General features: G+C 34.0%; 2 protein-coding genes across 2 annotated transcripts; one reads left to right on the top strand and one right to left on the bottom strand.

Moving 5' to 3' along the window:
* Positions 1-77: 77 nt before the first annotated feature.
* On the top strand, positions 78-22,663 carry LOC102802263 (integrator complex assembly factor BRAT1-like). Its single transcript, XM_006814685.3, has 10 exons — positions 78-474; positions 3,863-4,171; positions 4,970-5,405; positions 5,996-6,133; positions 6,568-6,736; positions 7,708-7,897; positions 9,362-9,429; positions 19,671-19,917; positions 20,695-20,870; positions 21,690-22,663. The coding sequence occupies exons 1-10, from the start codon at positions 333-335 to the stop codon at positions 22,365-22,367; spliced, it is 2,553 nt and encodes an 850-aa protein (XP_006814748.2). The 5' UTR covers positions 78-332; the 3' UTR covers positions 22,368-22,663.
* LOC144349465 (proteasome subunit beta type-6-like) lies at positions 9,577-17,315 on the bottom strand. Its single transcript, XM_078008029.1, has 6 exons — positions 17,226-17,315; positions 16,551-16,618; positions 16,182-16,313; positions 15,141-15,325; positions 13,616-13,705; positions 9,577-9,863 (listed from the first exon to the last, which is right to left on the bottom strand). Exons 1-6 carry the CDS (start codon positions 17,313-17,315, stop codon positions 9,736-9,738), a joined length of 693 nt encoding a protein of 230 aa, XP_077864155.1. The 3' UTR covers positions 9,577-9,735.

The following is a 22,663-nucleotide window of genomic DNA, read 5'->3' as shown; positions in this document are numbered from 1 at the left end:
AGAATAGTCATAACGTTATACTTTCAATCCCGCCCAAAATTTATTTTCTTAAATCATACACTTTATTAGCCGCACAGGTCCTTTACGAAGAAGAAAATGGCGGCGCCCAGGACGAGGTGTGCACGTTAAAGTGTCGGAATGTAAATATTGATAACGATCGTAGTGGTCAGAGTTTGAATATGAAAACAAATCAGTTCATTCCAGTGAATTATTCTAGTCCTTCGAGCAACGATTCATAATGTGCGCGAAACTTGTCAGAAGCAGTTGTAATATATCCGTTCGTTCATAAATCAAAGATTTGATCTTGAGAGTTGTATAGCTGACAAATGATTATGGAGTCTACCCACATTGACGCGTGTTTGAAGAGGTTACCTGATGTGTTCCATCTTCTACTGGATTCAAGTAAGACTATCGTGGACGATACGTGCGTCGAAAAACTGCTAACTTTGATTGAAAACATAACACAGTGTACAGGTAAGAGGATTTCCCTGTTTTAGCGTTAGGTGGCTCCCCACATGTAGGGGGCGCGACTAGAATTTATTGGAAATGATATATTACAGCATTGTCAATACTGGATGAGGATATGAGATATGCCGGAAAATACACTAATGAGCGAAGCATATAAGCATGAAAATGCACGTCTAAAATTAGGTATCTTGTGTGATTCAAATATTGGATGAATTAATTAAAAATCAATATCTGGAAAAAAAACAATAAAATAAAACACATTGAAGCCTCGATAAAAGACGTTTGTTAAAATCTTGAAGTTCAATGCCGGAAAAGATGCAAAGAATTTATGCACAATGATGCTAGCGAGTTTGCAAATTGGCTGCCCCCATACTTCTGAGACTTGCTATAAAGTTTGTAATCAGTCTTTGAAATAGCTGCTGAAAAAGCAATGAAAGGAAGGAATCTAATAACGAATACATAAGACCTAGAGAAAACAAACAATCGTAGCATTATGGAAATCAGAATTTGTGTGGCTACGAATGACTACGAGTGTAAGCAGGTTTACTGTAAAATACTTCAAGCTGTCTATGTTCCTTTCTCACAGCGAAAATCAACAATAAATTGAGCAAATAGTCTATGTGTTTCATATTTTATTTTGTAATGAGTGTGAAAATATGAGGGAAAAATAAACAGGACTGGTAACTTTCTACCAGGAAAGGGAAATTTAGAAAGTTACTAGTCCTGACGTCTGGCAATAATTTATGGCCAATTTCATACACTGGTGTAATAATAAAGTTGTAATTAAAATAAAGTAGAATTTATGAAAATTATGTGTTTTGATATTGAAATAAAGCAATTACTGACATTGTCATCTGCTCTTGCCTTGCAGTACATGCGCTCTCGTGACTGATGGGGAGGGGGTGGGGGTGCTTAACGTTTTGAGTTAAAGCTTATCATCCATCCCCATGTACTTTTACATTGATTTGCACAGATAAGGGTCAAAATACAGGAAATAAAATAGGAGTTATGTATACAGATAGAGAATTTTGTTAATTTTACTTTTTGTCTGTCTGTGAATAGTATATTTATCATAAATGCAGGACCAGTTATCGTTTTTGACTGACCAGCAATAATTCACTAGCAAAGCGAATGCTGTGAATGCTTGGAAAATGTTTACGTATTTCTAAATCACTGCCATTCGTGGGACATGAATTAATAATCAAACGACACATTCCAAGTTGCCACTCACATGTATTATGATTTTTTAATCAGAATATAACATATTATACATATACCCAACAGTACCAGCAATTAATAACCAGGGAGCTGTTACCATACCTTCAAAGTCAAGGTGTACTGTGTATGATAGTGTATTCACTGGTATGCTACTGAAGTGTTAAGGGGACAACCATGTTTAAAAATTAATTCCAAGTGAAAATAAAGTATTCCACAGTACTCATATATGTACTGCAATCACAGTCTCCTGCAGACTGTGTTGAAGTGAATGCATTTTTAAAATGTTGTTTAATTATGCAGATTTCAGGGCCAGTTCGCTGTGCTACCTTTCAGTTCTCCAGGGTGTTTACACTTTTATTTTACCGGTATGATATATAAACGTGGGTCAATTCAAGCCTATATGTACTTTCAGTTCACGATCTGTTATATCTAGAGTGTAACTTTGCCAGCTTTAAGCTGGATTAAACCAGCTTAGATTGCTTTCATAGCTTACTTGCTATCTCCCAAAATATGTCTTATATTAGTAACGTAGGTAAATACTAAAAAGAATAATTTGAAATTAATGATGACAATGATACTGACTTTAAAAATGAAAAGTCACCTGATAGCTTTGTGAGTCACGCTCATAATTCTTTAAAAATTATGCCATCATTATGGAATTATCTTTTTTTTTCTTTACCCTTAGACTAAATTGTTCTCCTGTATTCAAATTCTCATGTCTACCTCCCAGTTTGTATATCGAAACCCTCAGTCATTCTGTAGGTACATGTATACTCAGTGAATGTTATCTCAATCACACCAGCATCTGTACAGTGTGCCAGATTAAAAACGTCTATATATGACCTGCTGTATGCTCAATTGGGATTACAAGATGGCATTGATAGCATGTATAAAAACAACTGATTTACCGGTATGTCACAATTAGTGTTCTTAAGAATTCTAAAAAGATAGCCTTCAAATTCTGAACAGAATAATTAACTCCTGTCTCTGATTGGTAATTTTTTTTTTACTAATCTCAGTTAAGAATAATTAACTCCTGTCTCTGATTGGTAATTTTTTTTTTACTAATCTCAGTTAGATTTTAATCACTAAATAATAAGTTTTTTTTTTTTCCAATCCTGTGTCTGTGTCACCAATAAGAACAGGGTATGAGGTCATGAAAGCTTACATGCAGTTCATCAGTGACTCTATTGAACTGAAAGAACTGACGTGACTACGGTTTAGGTCATCAGTGTGTCTCCCCAGATCACAGTGTTATCACTCTGACGATATTTTTTTTAAATAAAATACTTGAAATACGGTATCTGAGATCTAGCGCATTACCGCTTCTTTGATGTGGTTTTCTCACTGTGCATCTATTATCAGTCAAACTTGTCAGACAGTTGTTCTGTCATATGTATGTGCCTGAGGTGGATGCAGGGTGTTTGGTTAGGTGGAAATGATGTCATTGTACATTGCATTGTGGGATATGTTCATATGAGTAAAATGATTTGAGGTATGAACGCTCCCCTGTGGACCCCCCCCCCCTCTAAAATTGTCTCTGTGTTCAACTGCCAATTTTCGACTATTCGTGCTTTGCAACACCTATATTTCTGTGTCACAGGGAATTCAGTTTTAACAACCATCATTTTTAAAATTCTTGAAATCTATGAATATTTTTCTTATTATATTGTGCTTTACAGAATTTGCACATTTTCTGTAATTTTCAAATTATTATTAATTCACATTCAATGATATTTCTATTTTTTTATCAACAATTTTGCTTTTGACAACAATCTCATATATTACCGATAACCAACATTTTAATATTCTGGTCTACAGTCTCATTTGGTCAACAATATCATATTTCACTCAACAATCTCATTTTGATCAACAATCTAAATTTTCTAAAACAATCTCATTAATCTCATTTTGGTCAACAATTTCATTTTGGTCAACAATCTCAATTTGCTCAACAATATCATATTTTGCTCAACAATATCATTTTAGTCAATATTCTTAGTTTGGTCAACAATTTTATTTTTGCTCAATTTCATTTTAGTCAACAATCTCATTTTGTTCATTAATCTCATTTTAATCAACATTCTCATGTTCCTCATTAATTAATATCATACATGTATCATGCTCAACAGTCTTATTTTGGTCAAAATTAGAATACAACTCTATATCATTACAGATGACAGAATGAAATTATTCAAAGAAGACGTTGGATTAGTATCGTTCCTCTCGCATGTTGTCACCACATCCTGCGAACCATGCACCATGACATTTGCGTTAAAATTGAACGGTATCCTGTTGAAGCATGACGACACTGTCCAACTGCTGGCTGCTCATTTTACTGGTATTGAATCTAGTCTTGAACACAGAATCTTCCAAAGAGCCTTGGAGGGGATCGAATACTGGCTAGATGCATCCGTACGCTGTGCCTGGCTCAACAGTATGAAAGTTAATTTGAATTATGCGTATCAAGTAATTACACAGTTAGGTAATTTGAATAATTTATTGTCTCCAACCCTTCTGAGAATTGCTTCTTAAAAGTAAAGTGGGCTTTCTTAAAGAGTTGCATATTATAAATACATTGTCTATATCCTCCAGGGTTTTTAATGAGAATAAAAACAATCCCCGGGCGATTAAACATCCTACTTTGTTTCGGCTAAATTACATCGACTGTGTCAGTATTGTGTAATTTTTCTCAATTAGTGTCGATATATGTGTTGATTTATGGCGTGCTCCTCAAGCAGTGACCAGGTCATTCCTATTAGATTTCATTACGCAGTACATCCATCCATCTGCAATATGACTCCACAATTACAAAACTTAATATCAATATGTAGATATTACACGAGGGGGAAAAAATATCTAAACGTTTATGGCATGTGTACTGACTCTATAATTAGCAATTCAGCCTTCGGGGGTGAATAATTGGCAAGATACTTCTATTTTGCAACTTGCAATTTCTGTTTTGTCCTCAATAAAGTTTATTTTCTCAGGGGGGAATTGCTGTAATGAGTTTTCCTCTATTGTTTATCATGCTTAGCAAACCCTGAGACAGTTGTAGTTTGAGATTACTATATGTTGAAAGCATATCACGCTGTCTGTGCATGCTTCTCAAATAACCTTCTATGGACTAATTAAGTTAATATAAATTTGGTAATAAACGATGATTTTTATGTCAATACATAATTTTACATTAAGTTTACAATAAGTTATTCTTAGTTGACAAATCCTTTTATCTGTCACGTTATGTTTTGTTGTTTTGTGACAAACTACTTTTTATTTACAGAGTGTATTGAACAAATCATTGCTTGTCTTGTTGATGCAAGCATGTTCGTAATAACAGCAGCGCAAGATTTCACCGTTAGTCTCATCGTTTGGTGTTATAAACATGGCATGCTTGCTGAAAGAGAAAAAGTAGCATTAGTGAAAAAGTCACAGTTGGACAATGGAAAAGAAAAGCATGCAATTGATGAGAAGTCATCTGAACGTTTATTGCAGTACATGACAAAAGTCTTAAGAAGTGACTCTACGATAGAAAAGCCAGAAATTGTATCCGTACTACAGATGCTCAGAAAACTCTTTGAAACTGATCAATCTGTTGGGGGAAGTGTTGCCATGGAAACATATTTACTAGCAAGTTGCCAGGATATGGTGATAAATTGTGATGCCGGTGTATGTGCGAATATTGTCGAGTTATTTATAGTTATTGCACGGAAAACAAGGTGACATCTTTACGATATTTATAGTTCCATCAGATAATATTGAAATATTGTATCCAATTTTGCACATCGTAAATATTGTTGACTTCACAGCATAGAGATAATGCTTGGTTTGAAATGATAAATTGGATTATATTGAATTGTTGTCACATTGCAACGCTGAAATAATAACTTTGAAAGCAAGTAATCAAGTCCGAAACAAAATTGATATCTTTATTTCTGTATGACAAAGCTATTTTTTTTTTTAGTATATCATATACACAATACATAGAGAATCTCCAGTGAGTGACAGTGTTATATTTCATTTAAAAATTAGTGTCTTAATTTTCATCTGAGCTTGTCGTAGGATTCTTACCATATCTGCATCTATGGAACATTGTTTTTAAAATACAGTTTACCGACAATAAACAACATACCCAGAACTCTAGAGGGCGCTAGTCAACACTACCTCTCTTGCTCAGGGAAGTGTACAGATGTGAAAGTAGATTGTAAAAGTAAATTGCAGTATTATTAATAATACTCCAAAGAACGATTGTGACAAATATTCAACAGTTTATGTTCTGTGTTGTTTTTCAACGTATTTCGTCTTTCAGGACATCCGACTGGATTCAAATGGATGATATAATTGTGATGATTATGTCACTGATGCATCATGGGAAATTAAGCCCAGCGCTGAAATTAACAACAACGCTGCTATTAGAAATGGATCAACAACATGAGCAGCATAATAGGTAATCATATATTTGACAGAAAGTTGCAAGGTGGAATTTATTATCTGTCAATTCATGATTATATTATACAAGTGCCATAATCGTTTTTCCCGTCAAATTTTTGTGTAGCATTTTGCCATTTTTTATGTATTTTTCTATATATTTTTTTGATAATTTTTGACCAAATGGACCTAATTTTCTATTTACTACAAGTCTTGATCGAAAATTTTGAAAAATTATGAAAAAATTAAAAAAAAATTAAAATTTGTGAATGATGACGCAAGTTGACTTTAAGGCTCAATGCATAATGCTGCTTGAAAAGAGTGTGGCCGTTGCAATTATTCATCTTTTAAATATAGCCCCTTTTTATTCTGAATTTTAATTATTAAGATAAACCCACAAGTTTAAAACACAAACTTACTCAAATTATGGATTTATTTTCTTGTTTTTTTCAGATTATATGAGTTAGTTTTTCTGCCACTAGATTTTTGTCTCCATCCATCTCCAAGTACTGTTATTAGTTCGTCGACGGTGGATTTCATAATGGCCGCCATGAAGTCTAGAGGTACATGCATTAGTTTAGTAATGCACTCTATAATGGCACTGCAACGGCAATGTACGAAGGTAATCAATAAGTTCTTGACAACCGATGTATTGTACTTCAAAGCTATTACAGTGTGCTTGTATCTTTTTAGCTCCGCTGTCGACTTTGTCGAGCGGAGCTTATCATATGAGTGATTGTCCGTCGTCGTCCGTGTCAATATTTTACTTTTTCGACTTCTTAAAAACTACTAGCCTGAATGCTTTTATACTTGGTGTATAGACCTCTCTTAGGTTTGTTCATTTCATGTTGATATCTTCAATTCTCTAATTTTGGTGAATATTTTTGTCATTTTTGGTAAAAAGTGATATTTTCGACTTCTTGTTAAAAACCGCAAGTCCAATTGCTTTGATATTACATATATAGGTACTACATGTGAACCTCTCTCAGATTTGTTCATTTTGTGATGATATCTTCAATTCACTAATTTTGGTGAATATTTTTGTAATTTTTGGTAGAAAGTGATATTTTCGATTTCTTGTTAAAAACTGTAAGTCCGATTGCTTTGATACTATACATATTGTTCATTTTCTAATGATGTCTTCAGTTCTTTAATTAAAATGTGCATTGCTAACAGCGGAGCTATCTCAGCCGAGAGGCTGCTTGTTTATCTTTGATTTTCCAAATGTATAAAGATAGCGCCCTCTAGTGATATATGGATGGGTGAAAGGACAACTGTTCACAGAATTACCGGTACTACTGTTTTTATCAGCATTTCAATGAAAAGTAAATGTTTTTGTTGAATTTGTAATATTTTTAAATACAAGGATTTGAGCACTTTTAGTGATCTACATAATTTTTGTCATTTTTTTTTTTTTTTTTACACATTTTATAGTTAATTTTTAGCTAAACGAGCATTTACGCTACAGAGCTTAACAATAACAAATATGCAATTTTGTTTTGTAAAAGTTGACAATTTTGTCTTTCATGCTGTTTGTAACTTAGATTTTAATACACAATTGACAAATGAATATCACCATATTGATTTTTACAGGGTGGGCGATTGGATGATGATAAGTTGTGTAGATTTCTCAAATATCCCATAATACTCTTACCAATCACAAGTTCACCAGATCGTCAAAATCTATCGACTCAATATACGAAGCATCTACTAGGTAACACCAAATTAACCAAGTTTTTACTGGATTTAGCATTGACATTATGTGATGTATACGCAGTCAGTGGTGAGTAACCTTCCTAACTTTTACTCATTTTCAATCTATTTGCATACTATTAGCATAATGTAGAACTATGTGCATATTATTAGCATAATGTAGATCCATTTGCATGCTATTAGCATAATGTGGAGTCATTTGCATACTATTAGCATAATGCAGAGCCATATGCATGCTGTTAACATAATGCAGAGCTATTTGCTTACTATTAGCATAATGCAGATCTGTTTGCATGATATTAGCATAATGTGGAGCTAATTTACATACTATTAGCATAATGCCGATCTGTTTGCATGATATTAGCATAATGTAGAGCTATTTGCATGCTATTAGCATAATGCAGAACCATTTGCATGCTATTAGCATAATGCAGAACCATTTGCATGATATTAGCATAATGCAGAACCATTTGCATGATATTAGCATAATGCAGAACCATTTGCATGATATTAGCATAATGCAGAACCATTTGCATGCTATTAGCATAATGTAGAGCTATTTGCATACTATTAGCATAATGCAGAACCATTTGCATGATATTAGCATAATGCAGAACCATTTGCATGATATTAGCATAATGCAGAACCATTTGCATGATATTAGCATAATGCAGAACCATTTGCATGATATTAGCATAATGCAGAACCATTTGCATGATATTAGCATAATGCAGAACCATTTGCATGATATTAGCATAATGCAGAACCATTTGCATGCTATTAGCATAATGCAGAACCATTTGCATGCTATTAGCATAATGCAGAACCATTTGCATGCTATTAGCATAATGCAGAACCATTTGCATGCTATTGGCATAATGCAGAACCATTTGCATGATATTAGCATAATGCAGAACCATTTGCATGATATTAGCATAATGTAGAGCTATTTGCATACTATTAGCATAATGCAGAACCATTTGCATGATATTAGCATAATGTAGAACTATTTATGATCATGTGATCTGGCATGTTTCTTATAATTTGTACCTACCTATATTGTAAAACTTGTGAGGTACATTTTGTAAAGAGAAATGAATAAGGTTATTGCCAATTTTTGAAACGCAAAACACATATAATTGTAAATTAAATACATAGCAAAGACAGTCAAGATGAACACTGACCAGTTCTTTGATCGACTTGCTTATTTCTATACAATTTCTAGAAATGTAGTGATTTTCTGATCATATCACTATTTGCCTGACATCATTATAAGTTCCATTCCCCCATGAACTCTAGGTAGTGTGCTGATTGAAGAAGACATGAAAGGAATATTGATCTGTTCATTAAGTTGATAGGGTTTGAAAAGTTGTGAGACAATTTCTCAACTAGACACAAGTGTTAACTTGTAAAAAAATGATTAAAGCAGAATCAAGGTTCAAGTCAAAGCTTCGGAATGACATTTTTTTTCTAGTGATATATAAAGTTTATGTGATGTATGATTTTAATTGTTACCTATTTTTTTTTTTGCCAGACGATGACTTGTATCAACTGAGTGGTGTAGTGGTGAAAATGGTGGACAATCCACATATGGATAGTACCGTAGGTCTATTGTCTTGTTTTAATATTGATAACATTACTCTGTGTTTCTGTGTTTGCTATTAAATTATGAACATCCAAGCCTGAATTTGAAGCAAAGGTTTTACTACAGCTGGTCTGACAAAGTCATTATATAAAAATAATACAACATTTCTGATGTACATGTACACAAAATTTAATTCAATCTAATTTTTAAAGAAAAAACATGATATCTGAAGAGTAGAATTCATTCTCAGTATTTCGTTCATCATATTCATTCTGATCTCCATTGCCATAGCAACCATAAGCATCTTAGGTCATCTCAGTTTATCACCCATCATAAAAACATGGTAGGTGGTTTCCCAGAATAACTTTTCTCTCAACACCGTCTTTTGTAATTACCGCTAGTCTGATGACTCCACCACTTCCGCCATCTCTAGCAATGGCTAGGGATATAGCTGCAATGATAGAAATAAAATATTTAATCATTAAATATCGACTTATACAAAAAATTGGAAGTCATCTCCCTGTATCCCTGTATCCCTGCATATTATTGAATTTTGAACTTCTACGATACGAAATTCCTTTTAATTTGCTGGAATGGTATTGTTAATGTAGGCTCCAATTTTTGTTTTTAATTTTTTTTATATATACCGGATTCTGTCGTAAATTCGCCCATCTGAAAAATCGCCCTGGGCGGTTTCACGGCTGGTGGGCACTTATTTGGGGTTAAAATTTTCAAAAAATTATCATCAAATATTTTTAGGGGGCTTATATTTTCATTGAAAAATCCACCTACGATTTTCAACACCGGCAGTTGGACCACCTAAAACGAAAGACACTATTGCAGAAGCTAATCTAAAATTGTATGCATTTTTTCTAGCTGAATTAAAAAGTAGACGGCGCATTTTTCTCCAAAAAAATCACATTAATGAACCTCGTGCGCCAAATAGAATTATTTTGTTTCATTTTATTAGTAACGAAAGTATATTCTAAAACTAAAAGAAGTTTCAAATAAAAACGAACACAACTGCATTTCTTAGTAGCAAATGATCATGGTAGCGTAAGCCGGTCAGGCTGCGTTTCACAATTGTTGATTATTACCTAGTAATGATTTTAATAACGTACAAAAAATAAATTCGTTGAATTGTTATGAAATGCAAATAAATTTCAACTTTATTTCATCGATTCCGATCGCTTTTTCAATGCTCGATGCTGTAGAAATGAATACCCGCCATGTTTCGACCTAAAATGGTGTTCTTTGACCTGATAGGTCAAATTGATAATTAACCAATGAAAACGATGGATGATGCCAACGTGTTAAAATTACCATAGCTCATTTAAATATGTTAATGTTATTAAACGCAATGCGGAAGAGATTTGCCGATGTTGTAGTACGATCTTTTGGCTTGGATTTTGATGGGACATGATGGGGCATGATTTGTTTTTTAAATAAAAAAATAGTTGTTTTCAAAGGATAAACTGAGCATTTGAAGAATGATTTAACATTGTTAGTCCCCGTTCGGATGAAGTCTGAAAACGGGGACTTATAATTCGGTCCCCGTCCGTCCGTCCGTCTGTGCGTACGTGCGTCCGTCGGGAGTCATATCTCAGAATCCCTTGGGCCGATTCCGTTCATTCTTTGCATGTGCCTAGTACTTTATGTGGGACATATGCACATGCAGTGGTTTAGCGATTCAATTCAAAATGGTCGACTGGCAGCCATCTTGTTTTTTGAAAATGTTGTATTTTGAACGTGCTTTGTCAGTTTTCATTCAAATTTAGTACATAGATTATACATGTTAGGATACATGTCCATGACGATTTATTTCACAATTGGATCAAAGATGGCCGACTGGCAGCCATCTTGTTTTTTGAAAATGTCGTATTTTGGACATGCTTTGTCAGTTTTCATTCAAATTTATTACATAGATCATACATGTTAGGATACATGTCCCCGACCGTCCGTGAGTCCCTGAGTCTGTCCATCTGTCCGTGTGTCCATCCGTCTGTGCGTCAGTCTGTCCAGAGTCATATTTCAGAATCCTGTGGACCGATTCTGTTCATTCTTTGCATGTGCCAAGTACCTTATGTGGGACATATGCACATGCAGTGGTTTAGCGATTTGATTCAAAATGGCCGACTGGCAGCCATCTTGTTTCTTGAAAATGTTGTATTTTGGACATGCTTTGTCAGTTTTCATTCAAACTTGGTACATAGAGTATACATGTTAGGATACATGTCCATGACGATTTATTTCACAATTGGATCAAAGATGGCAGACTGGCAGCCATCTTGTTTTTTGAAAATGTTGTATTTTGGACATGCTTTGTCAGTTTTCATTCAAATTTAGTACATAGATCATACATGTTAGGATACATGTCCCCAACCGTCTGTGAGTTCCTGAGTCTGTCCGTCTGTATGTGCGTCAGTCTGTCTAGAGTCATATTTCAGAATCCTGTTGACCTGTCATTCTTTGCATGTGCCTAGTACAAATTGCAAGTGATGACACATAGTGCATTTTGCCACCGAAGTCATATTCATGTTTGGGACTACATGACAGGGCTGTGTGGCCATCTCTCTGTCAAATGGCAATTTGTAATGCGCTATCCTGGCATCAACCAGGCCCGGTCGAACACAAGCACCTGCGGACCTTAACCAAGGTTCCTCCAAAGTCGCATTCATTAGTGAATGAATCTCGGCCAGTGGAATTGGCCTTCCCATTGAGTCTGTGGCACACTCACCCAGGGTAGGGGTCGACCATTTTGATGTTCAGCCTAACGTAGGATTTGAACTTGGGTCTACCGATCCGTTCATTCTTTGCATGTGCCTAGTACTTTATGTGGGACATATGCACATGCAGTGGTTTGGCGATTCGATTCAAAATGGCCGACTGGCAGCCATCTTGTTTTTTGAAAATGTTGTACTTTGGACATGCTTTGTCATTCAAACTTGGTACATAGATCATACATGTTAGGATACATGTCCATGACGATTTATTTCGCAATTGTATCAAAGATGGTCAACTGGCAGGCATCTTGGTTTTTTTATATGCGGTATCTTGGACGTGCTCTGTCAGTTTTCATTCAAATTTGGCACATACATGTACTTTTATATACATGTTAGGATGCATGTCCATGACAATTTGTTTCAAAATCTGGTCAAGGATGGCCGATTGACAGCCATCTGACTTTTTGGCCTTACTACTATATTTCCACAATTTATATACCATTTTCACTCATATTTGGCACATACATCATACATATCAGTGTGTTTCATAATCAGATCAAAGATGGCCGAATAACGGCTGTTTTAATTTTTGGCTATATTACTACTACACAGAACACGTGTTTTGATGTAAATAAACAATCTGTTGTATACACCACTTGGAACTTAAGTTTCAAGGACACGCTCGCGACGACCCCTCCACTTGAATATGACGAGCACAAAGAGAACTTTCAAAAATTTAACGGGGACTGTGTCATTTTCAATGACTTGTTTACACCGATAACAGGTCATCGTCGAAATGAAGCTAACCCATTCACGCTTGTCGCAATAAATATCAATACTTTTGAATAGGCGGCAATGACTACGGCGAAACTTTTAGGCATCAAAAAAAATTAAAATAACACCTTAAAAAACTGCCGAAAAATGGCCTTGGCGGTTTCTTGGTCCCATTTTATTTTTTTAAAAACCCGAACTGCCGTTTAGCGGCCCTGGGCGAATTTACGGCAGAATCCGGTATTAATATTAAAAATGGAACCTAAATATTGTATATATGAAAGAATATAAATATAAAAAAAAAAAAACGTAGCCAATACCTACATAAATTTTTCATCAGTTCGCTATAAAGGTCTGAGTTTAGAAAGTAGGATTATATTTGTTCTTATATTGATTTATTAAACCAGTGAAATAATTATATTTGTTAAGAATGGAGCAAATGAAAATTGTGTATGCTGGCTTGGCAGCTTCTCAACACCAAAATTAGCACTGGAATCATAGTGTGTACTGGTAGTATCTCAGTGGAATACATTTCTTGCATTTTATTTGGGGTGGTCATTAATAAATTGTAGGTCTCAGAGATGCATTGGCAGCATGTTTATTTATTTTCCAAGATTTTCAATTCAATATCTTTACACAACCCATACCAATTAATCCGTCAAGCTGTGAATTTTTGACGTTTTGAAAAAAACAGTTTGGAATGACTCACCATTTGTTGTGAAATTCATGCACTCATTTTTTGTCATTTGATTGTGATAATATGCATCGATGTAACCGCTGATGTAAGAACTACCAGAACCTGAAATTATAAAAACATTCATAGCTGATATTATTTGACTGAAATGATCACATTTTCAATGTAGATTTTTTAATAAATTGTTAAATCTCATATTATATCTATACTGATACAGTGTTAGATCTACTTTTTTCTACAGTATCATTAGTGCCCGTTCGGATGCAGTCCGAAAATGGGGACTTATGTTTTGACCTTTGTGCATCTGTGCGTCCATGTGGACCTGTATTTTAGACATGCCTGGACCAATCACAATCAAACTTCACACATACATTATACAATCAAGCATCATCTTTTGGATCTATACTTCTGAATTGTTTATGATCCAACTATATTACTATAAATAAAACTATATATCTTAAATTTTATAACTGACGGGTACTGTGCCATGCATGGCTTGTTTCTATATGGTATTGCAAAAGCATTAATTGATATCTGATTTCACTATTTCGAGCATATTCACTGGCAATCAAGTTGAGTCAGCTTACTGACTGCTGAGGGCAGTTGTATGTATGCGTCAAAAAAATGTTGTGACCCCTGACTTACTTTGTTTTTACACTTTATATTGTTTATGAATTTCATTTTACTAAACTTATTCAAATTCTATCAATTACATCAATGCACGATTTTCTGTTGCATCAATGATACACTAGTGACGCATAACTAGTTGCATCACATCAATTTTTTGTGCATCAGTGGTGCAGCATAACGGCTTAGAGGGCACACTGTTCACTGGATTTCAAATTCACAAATTTTTCACTGAAAAAATGTGCTCTATTGAAATTTCACGTTTATGTGGATTTAAGGTGGAAGCCTAGTCATAATTTTTGACAAAATTGGTCAAAAATTGCATGACAATGTTCATTGGTTTATTATGTACAATCATGAAGCTAATGTTCCATGGTACAATGAAATAGCATTATTTTGTGTGTTACAGTAATGCTTTTTGAGAAACGTGTCCTAATATTTCTTGAAAATTGCTATTTTTAGAACAATTCCATAGAACACAATGTTAAAGAAAAATTGCATTTTTTGACACTTTTTAAAACCCAGATTTTTTAAATAGTTCAGAACAACAAAAATTACTCCATCATTACATTTGTATCAAACTATGATTTTTTCAGCCTGTCACCAGGCTAGATTTTGAGATATTGCATAATATCTCTGCCATGGGAACCTGTGGTAAAAGTGTTATAATAGTGTAAAACTGGCGACTTTCCACTAAAATACAACCATCAATTTCTCGAAAAAAAGGCTGGTGACTGCCAACTTTTTTAAGGTCAATATCCTTATATTGCCTTGGAGTACAATTTATTGCAAAATGAATAAACTCTGGGTTTTTAAATTTATGAGTAGGCATCTACCTTAAGTTAAATTAGCGGAATTCACTTATCAGCAAAAATTACAAAATTAAAACCCAGTGAATAATGAATAATTTTACCTGATATGGTGACATGTTGCCTTACACAGGCTCCTCCCATTGGTATACTGTAGACTTGACCACAATTCACACTGTCCCATCCTGCTACTATAAGACCAGCTTGTATTTTATCTCTCCAGGTATAACTCAGTGATTGGAATTGTTTAGCTACAACACTTACCATAGGATTTGTATCAATATAATATCTAAAAACAAAAATTTAATAAATCTGTCAAATTATTATTTTAAAATAATATAACAATATTTATCCATCAACTAAGAGATGGAAAGTTCAGTGGACTTTTTGTTCTGTTTCGTGAAATTTTAATATGAGGTTATTATGAGGATACTGCAAAGTATTCACAAAGACAGTACAGCATGAGTATTGACCGACGCACAGCTGAGGTCAATGCGACCACGTACTGTCTGAGTACCCAGGGGACAGCCATGTTTCTTTTCTATTATTAGAGGACACTTGCGCGCGTAATTCCATATTAGGAATTTGCATTTCATTGCAAGGTAGGATGAGAACACCCCGTAAAATACCACAAAATTACGCTGTAACTTATGGCGTTACGATGACAGATGTATCATAATAATAATTAATCACAAACGTAACTAATACTTCAACAATGACCAAGTATGACATATATTTTGACAATTGTTTAAATATACTAGTTGACATGTATATGTATTGACAAATCTCTAAAAACTGGTTGCTATCAACATGTAAACACTTGTTAATTATGTGAGACTTTCACCTGCACATGTGCAGTTACGCTGACAGTTTCTCTTTAAATAATTAAAACATGTTGACATTAATCATAGAGCACATTTGACAACTATTCATATGGGATGCTGATCCATCACTGATCAAATGAGTGATTAGTCCCAGAAGATGATTTTTTTTTTTTGCATCATCGAGTAATCACAGTTGTATCAGTTCACAAGCTCTGACAGTTTATATAGTAACAATTTGTATTACTGTGAATGAAATGTTAACAACGATTTCAACGTTAACTGACAGTCTTTTTTTTGTAAGGACACAGAGTTGTCATTTACCTGTACATATCCATATAATATTTAATAATGTCAGCCAATGCTTGCGTATCTGCCAAGCTACCCGATCTGGCACAGTAGATACTATCTGTGATCTCGGTGATTTTATCTGACACTTTGTGTGTGATAATAGTCCTAATAAAAATATTTAAAAAAAATTATTAAATATTAATATTTTTTCTTCCACCACAATTTTTGAAAATCCCAAAGTTATAGATTTTTTCACCAACACCTTTACAGTGAATTTCAATAAATAAATTCTTTTGTTTTTCGTGATAGATATACCGATATAGTTATAGCAATTATGTTACAATTCAAGACGTCAGTTTTCAATACTTGAAAGGAGTTATGATAGTTTCTATAGCAACTTACCCAGATGTTGTTCTGGTATCTCCTCCGATCACGACTCCATCATTAAATTCTGTTGCCATGATAGTTGTCTGTAAAAACAGAGATTGTTGTAAATTGTACCATTGATGATGTAATAATTGGACTAATAATAGAAGTTAAGATACCGTAAGTGTTTGCTGAAATTGTGTTGAAGTTGAATGCTTTTGGGGATTATAAATGAAGAGATAAGAACACTTGGAAAATATCATTAGTTTGCAGCCCAAAGTTCACAGAAATCGCTTTGTGCTTCTATGCACGGTTTGAAATAGAATTATGTTTTTGAAATACAATTTCAAGTTATGCATGGTACATTTCAGAAATTTCATGACTGCCGATTGTGAATTGTTTTACAAAATTTTAGACCTTAAAAATTATATAACATGTTACTAAGTTTCATTATTTATTATTTAGCCAAAAAAATAATTGAAGCGACATCTTGCAAACATGAAAAACTGACTTCAAACATTTTCATCCATGTTTCATAGTGCAAATTACCCACTGACCCTCGGTTTTCTGAGTGTAAAAATGTACAAGAGAAAGTTTAGAATAATAGTTTCAGTGAAATTGTCATTGTTTTTTTTTTATCGCAGTTCATACACATACAGTATATACCCTTATCTTTTTCCCTACCTGTGCGACTACATCAGACATACTCACCCCTGTTTGAACTGGTTTTGTGATATCTGGAAATGGAACTGGAAATTTATCCATCTTTAATCTTCTTGAAATTTCTACACCCTGGTCCATTTTTGTAGCCCTGAATTTTACTCTCTGTCGTCGTTTTCAGTTTTTACAGTGTCATGCTCTACATTTTCACCAAAAATTCTCAATAACTGTCTTTCACGCTACTTTTTTGCAGCTGGCACCCTCATTTACATAAGACTTAAAACCTCATTAATCAATCGCTGAAAAGAACCCTCTTAAAACTCGATCTCTATCTGCTGTATAATACCAGTAAACAAAACTTCACTTTTCCTATCCTTTTCGTTAGTCCTTCAAAAACTTTCTGCATAGTTTGAAGAAAAATAGAAAGGAAATTAAGCAATGTGGTATGAATGAAGTGAGGTGTTGGACTCGCTTGTTAACCTTTGACCTTTCATTGAATGTAAACTGTTTTAGCGTGTTTTTGTTGTGGGTGAGTGATCTTTACTGTTGTAGGTCAATTGTCCATGTGTGTGTGGTATAGTGAAATAATGAAGTGTGGCTGCTTTATGTCTTTTCTCTTTTTTGTTTTGAATTTTTGTTTTTTTTCACTCAATAAAAAGTTAATCAAATTACAGTAAACCTTCGGCTTATTGACTCCTTGTATAAAAACAAAATAAGTCAGGGGCCACAACATTCTTTTTGTCGCAGTCAATAAGCTGACTGATTGTCGCACTGCCAGTGAATATGATCAAATATCAGTTATCAGTTAAAATTAATGCTTTTACAATACCACATAGAAATTATACTGTAGAAAAAAGAAGATCTAACACTTTATCAGTATAGATATAATATGAGATTTAACAATTTATTAAAAAATCTAAATTCAAAATTTCAAATCAAATAATATCAACTACAACACTCCTATATCTATAAAATAACTCTTAAAAAAAATATGTTCTACATATTTGAATTGATCAACACACATATACATTGTACATAGTGTATATAAGTTAATTGCAAGTTTTTTTTTTTACCTCATCTATTGTTTTTTAATGGAGAATCTTCATTCTTTCTTATTTTTGTATTTTTATTTATTTATGTATGTGTTGTGGATAATTATTAGTTAAAAAAAATCAGTTTTTTTCTTATACTTCACTTCCAAAACTCAAAAGTCTTTTCACAAAAGTCTCACTTCTGTGTTTTTCTGTATATCGGTACTTTATAATTTTCTCTTTATAGCCACTGCCCACTTGGACTGGTCTAAAAACGAGTACTGTACTTATGTCAAACTTTGTATAAACATTGCACGTGGTGGGTGATGTTTCACGATTCAATTGAAAATGGCCGACTGGCAACTTTAAATGTTTATTGACAAGTACCGGTGACCTGTAAATCTCGGCAGCTCTTGATTAGACTCTTTCAAACTGGCTGCTTTTCTGAGAATATTGAAACCTGACAAATCTGTGTGTTTTGTTTACATCCATTTTGTAGGAGTTTGAGCTGACCAACATGTGTTTTACTGGCCAGAATTCTATTACATGCATGTGGTTTCACCAAATTACAAAAATATTTTGATCTTTTTTGGAGACATTATCTCAAACACTAACATTGTCATCTATGGAGTTCTAATGGTATGAGCCCATTGGTACGTTTCGCAATCAGACATTCCATTTAATCATAATCTCTCTCATCATCTGAACCAATCAATTATTGGATGATGAGTTTAGAAATTATCGTCATGGTTACTATTATAAAAATGCCAACTCATTATGAAACCTAGGAACATAGTCGGAGAGGAAACCATGGATTCCAATATCTAAATAGCTGTCACCTAGGATAGAAATATTTTAAACCAATCAAGCAATTATAATTGTAATTAAATTGTCTGGGTGTGTGAAGAGTTGCAAAATCCTGAACATTTCATGTTGGCCTGGTTGTCATAGTAATTATTATGTTTATGTCCAAATACAAATTGATTGTTTCATTTGTTTGAATGAAAAAGAATTTATAACGATATATTTATGTTTTTTTTGCCAACATTAACCCCCCACCCACAACCACCCACCCCAAACCTGGATGAGTCCCCCACATGTAAAGTGTCTAGAGACAACAGAGGCAGTACTTAATGTCCTTCGCATAGCACAAGAAAACAATTAAATTCAATCTAGTGAAAATACCGATATGTAAGTGAAAATATGTTCCAAATTGATTGAGAACATTTTTGGATGTGGTGGTTTTGGTTTAGACATGTTCAAGTTAAGCAGGTTTCAGTTTAGACATAAACTCTATATAGTCTATGATTTAAACAGATTTTTAAATTTAGTCGGGGTGCTCATCAACTTGACATTGAAAAAGGGAAGTTGAAAATTGTTCTGAATGTGATACATTAGAAGATAAGAAACACTAAATAAAAACTACTCATAATAAGTTACTCATTATCGTTTGCCTTTTATTTAGGTCATCTGCAAGTCGCTGAAGACCATCACCGCCATACTACGTCAATCAACAAGTTCAGAAAGTGAATCTGGAGATGAACTGGTTGCTAAGAAACCACGCTTACAGGATACAGAGGCGTGCAGTCAGCCCAGTGACCTTATTCTGTCAAAAGTCTTCTTTAATATATTACAGAAAAGATCATATGACACTAGATGGGATGTCAGAGATTCTGTTATTAATTTCATCACTGATATTACACAGTTGTCAGGTAATACTCAAACACCATCATTCTGGTGAAACATTTATTTTTAGCCTCCTTGTCTGCAACAATGAAGGTAATCTCATTTCAGTCTGTGTATGCAAAATCTCAAAAAATTCAAAGTGGATTTTGATCAAATTTTCTGTATATTGGTGCTGAACACCTGCTATCTGATGATCTTAATCTATAATGCTATTGCTCTTTCACTGACTGTTGGGGAATATTCATCATTTAGATATTTGTATTTTTTATAAAATAACAGCTTTACGTAGTTTAACTTTGATTTTATAACTGATTGTTGGGAATATTCATTATTTAGATATTTTTTTTCCATAAAACAACAGCTTTACATAGTTCATCTTTGATTTTATTTTAGATCAAATAGACATAAATTACCATTGTCTTGATGAATACTGAGGTCTTGACTAACATTTTAGAAAAAGAATGACAATATAAAGGTTAATCCAATGTAATAAACTTGTTTTTTATTGTTCCTGTTGCATTCTGTTTTCTTCAGCTGAAAAAATGGCCACATATTGCATATATTATCAAAAAAGAAAAAAGTGCACAAAAAGGGTGATAGTTGTTGTCGTTTTCAATATGTTTTTTTTGTGCCAGGCGACAGTTCCGGACATTGGGTATCACTGTTATCTCTCCTGACTTTTTTTTTTGTATGTGATATAATATAATATTTTTTGTTTACATGATATTTGCATATGTGCTGCACAAAAACTGTTGTGTATAAATGTAAAACCATAACAACTTTCCATCTCCCTTCTGATTCAGATAATAGAAATGTTGTAGCTTGGATTGTAGAGTCAAAACTCGGCAAAGAGGTTTGGGAGAAACTTAGAGATGATGATGATAGTTATGTCAGAGCCTCGTCTTTGTTTTCACTGGCACAGATGTCATTGTGTGAGGAATTATGGTTGCAGTTTATGTCAACATGTGAACAGACAATGGTATGTTACACTAAAAACAAACCAAAAATGTTTGTGGCCAATCTCTTTTCTAAAATTGATGCATGCGAGTCTGAATCAGGGAATTGTGTTTTGGGTTCCAATCATCTGACTGATCATTTTTAAGACTTGTTCAAAGGAGATTCAACAACAAGGCACATTGATCAAGTTGCATGTTTGTTTTTCATATTGTTGACCTCTGACCGACTTGGTGGCCATTGTAGACTAAACAAACAGTATTTGTACATGCAACTGTTTCTCATGCATGTCTTGGCCGATTTTTATTCAGACTTTGTATGAACACTGATACTAAAATATAGTAACCCTGGTATGAACACATGATGGGTTACTGACCCATATACAAAATGGCCGACTGGTGGCCATATTGTTATTTTCATGCGTCCCCATACCCATACCTAGACAGATGAGATATAATGATGTAGATGTTCGATATGTTTTTTATTTCAATAAGCTCTGAACAACCGGTGGCTACTTTTTACTCAGGCATGTTTGGTGTAACTTAGTATTGAACATCACGCATAATGTTTGATTTGATATTTCTAACTGATTCATGTGTGGATTATGCAATTTTGTTTGTACGATATGAGAATGATCTGATCAGAGGTGACAAGTTGAATAAACTAAACCTGGAAAAGGTGAAGTAACACTGTTAATTGTAGTTGAATGTCTGTCTAAAGCTTCATTGCATATAATTATATAATGGAATTTTTGGGGCTTTATATCTTAGTAAGTTGTGAAATTCTGGATATTCTGTTAATATCCGAATCATTTACAATGACTTGTTTTGACTTCATTTTACAGCAATCTGTGGTACAAACTGTAACTAATGTGCTCCTCCATGATACTGAAGCATTCCCCAGAAGAGCTGCAGTCGACGTTTTTTTAAAATGGTTGACGAAGCATCCACAAATCAGATCATATCTACTAAGCAGCAACTACTCTACTTATAAGATCGGCCACAAGGTAGAGGAGGATGCAGGAGAAAGCAACACCGAACACCGCTCAGTGTTCAGTATCATGCTTCAGGCCAGTCACGATTTAGATTTTGAAGTAAAACTCAGCGTGTTGAACTTCTGGGAGGTGATTATCCATCACTATCTTCCATGTTTTGCGACAAAGAATCTGACGGAGTCTATTTGGGATGAGTTGTATCACATTCAGAAGACTGGTTGTTTAGAAGGATTACAAAGTAGTTCTGATGACCATGACAGAGTGGTGGCAGAGAAGGCTTGTACAATCCTGATAACACTGAAAGAGTTAATAGTCAAGGGACTTGATGGCAAAGATAAGAATGCACTAACAGTGAAGCACAAACTTGATATTAAATTTATTGACTTTTTATTAAAGACTGATTTAGATCGTATTCTGAGCGAAAAGTCCCGAAGTGTTGACATATACGAGTGGAATCCTCTGGCTCTCATTGATGATATGTTGTACTCAAGTGAAAGCAATGATGACAACTTGTTAGATTGTTATTAAAAGCGCCACCTAGTGGTTGATAATTCAGTTCTTTTGTTTTCAATGGGAACACTAAGAAATGTGGTTCTCACATATACAAATCATGGTGCGATATGTTATTTGCTTTCACTGCCTTGCTATTTAAGTGTCAAAAAATTTGATCCAGTTTATGCCAAATTTAAAACATACATTTTCATCAATGAAAACTAAGAAAAAGTTCGTCTAAATTGCCACCATTAAGTATGTCATTTGTTAATGCCGACTTCTGTAATTGTGTACCCTTCCACGATAATAAAAGTACACATTACTTCATTACA

This window comes from Saccoglossus kowalevskii, chromosome 8, assembly GCF_978046115.1.
Source record: "Saccoglossus kowalevskii chromosome 8, keSacKowa6.1, whole genome shotgun sequence".
In the NCBI taxonomy this organism is placed as follows: domain Eukaryota; kingdom Metazoa; phylum Hemichordata; class Enteropneusta; family Harrimaniidae; genus Saccoglossus; species Saccoglossus kowalevskii.
Note: the sequence above shows the minus strand (reverse complement) of the source record. Positions and strands in the feature narration are given on the sequence as shown.

Coding starts and splice junctions, on each gene's coding strand:
- LOC102802263 (XM_006814685.3), top strand. CDS start 333: ATGGAGTCTACCCACATTGACGCGTGTTTGAAGAGGTTACCTGATGTG. Junction 6,134..6,567: donor CAACATGAGCAGCATAATAG/GTAATCATATAT, acceptor TGTTTTTTTCAG/ATTATATGAGTTAGTTTTTC. Junction 9,430..19,670: donor ATCCACATATGGATAGTACC/GTAGGTCTATTG, acceptor CCTTTTATTTAG/GTCATCTGCAAGTCGCTGAA.
- LOC144349465 (XM_078008029.1), bottom strand. CDS start 17,315: ATGGACCAGGGTGTAGAAATTTCAAGAAGATTAAAGATGGATAAATTT. Junction 13,706..15,140: donor GCAACATGTCACCATATCAG/GTAAAATTATTC, acceptor TTATAATTTCAG/GTTCTGGTAGTTCTTACATC. Junction 9,864..13,615: donor CATGAATTTCACAACAAATG/GTGAGTCATTCC, acceptor CTATCATTGCAG/CTATATCCCTAGCCATTGCT.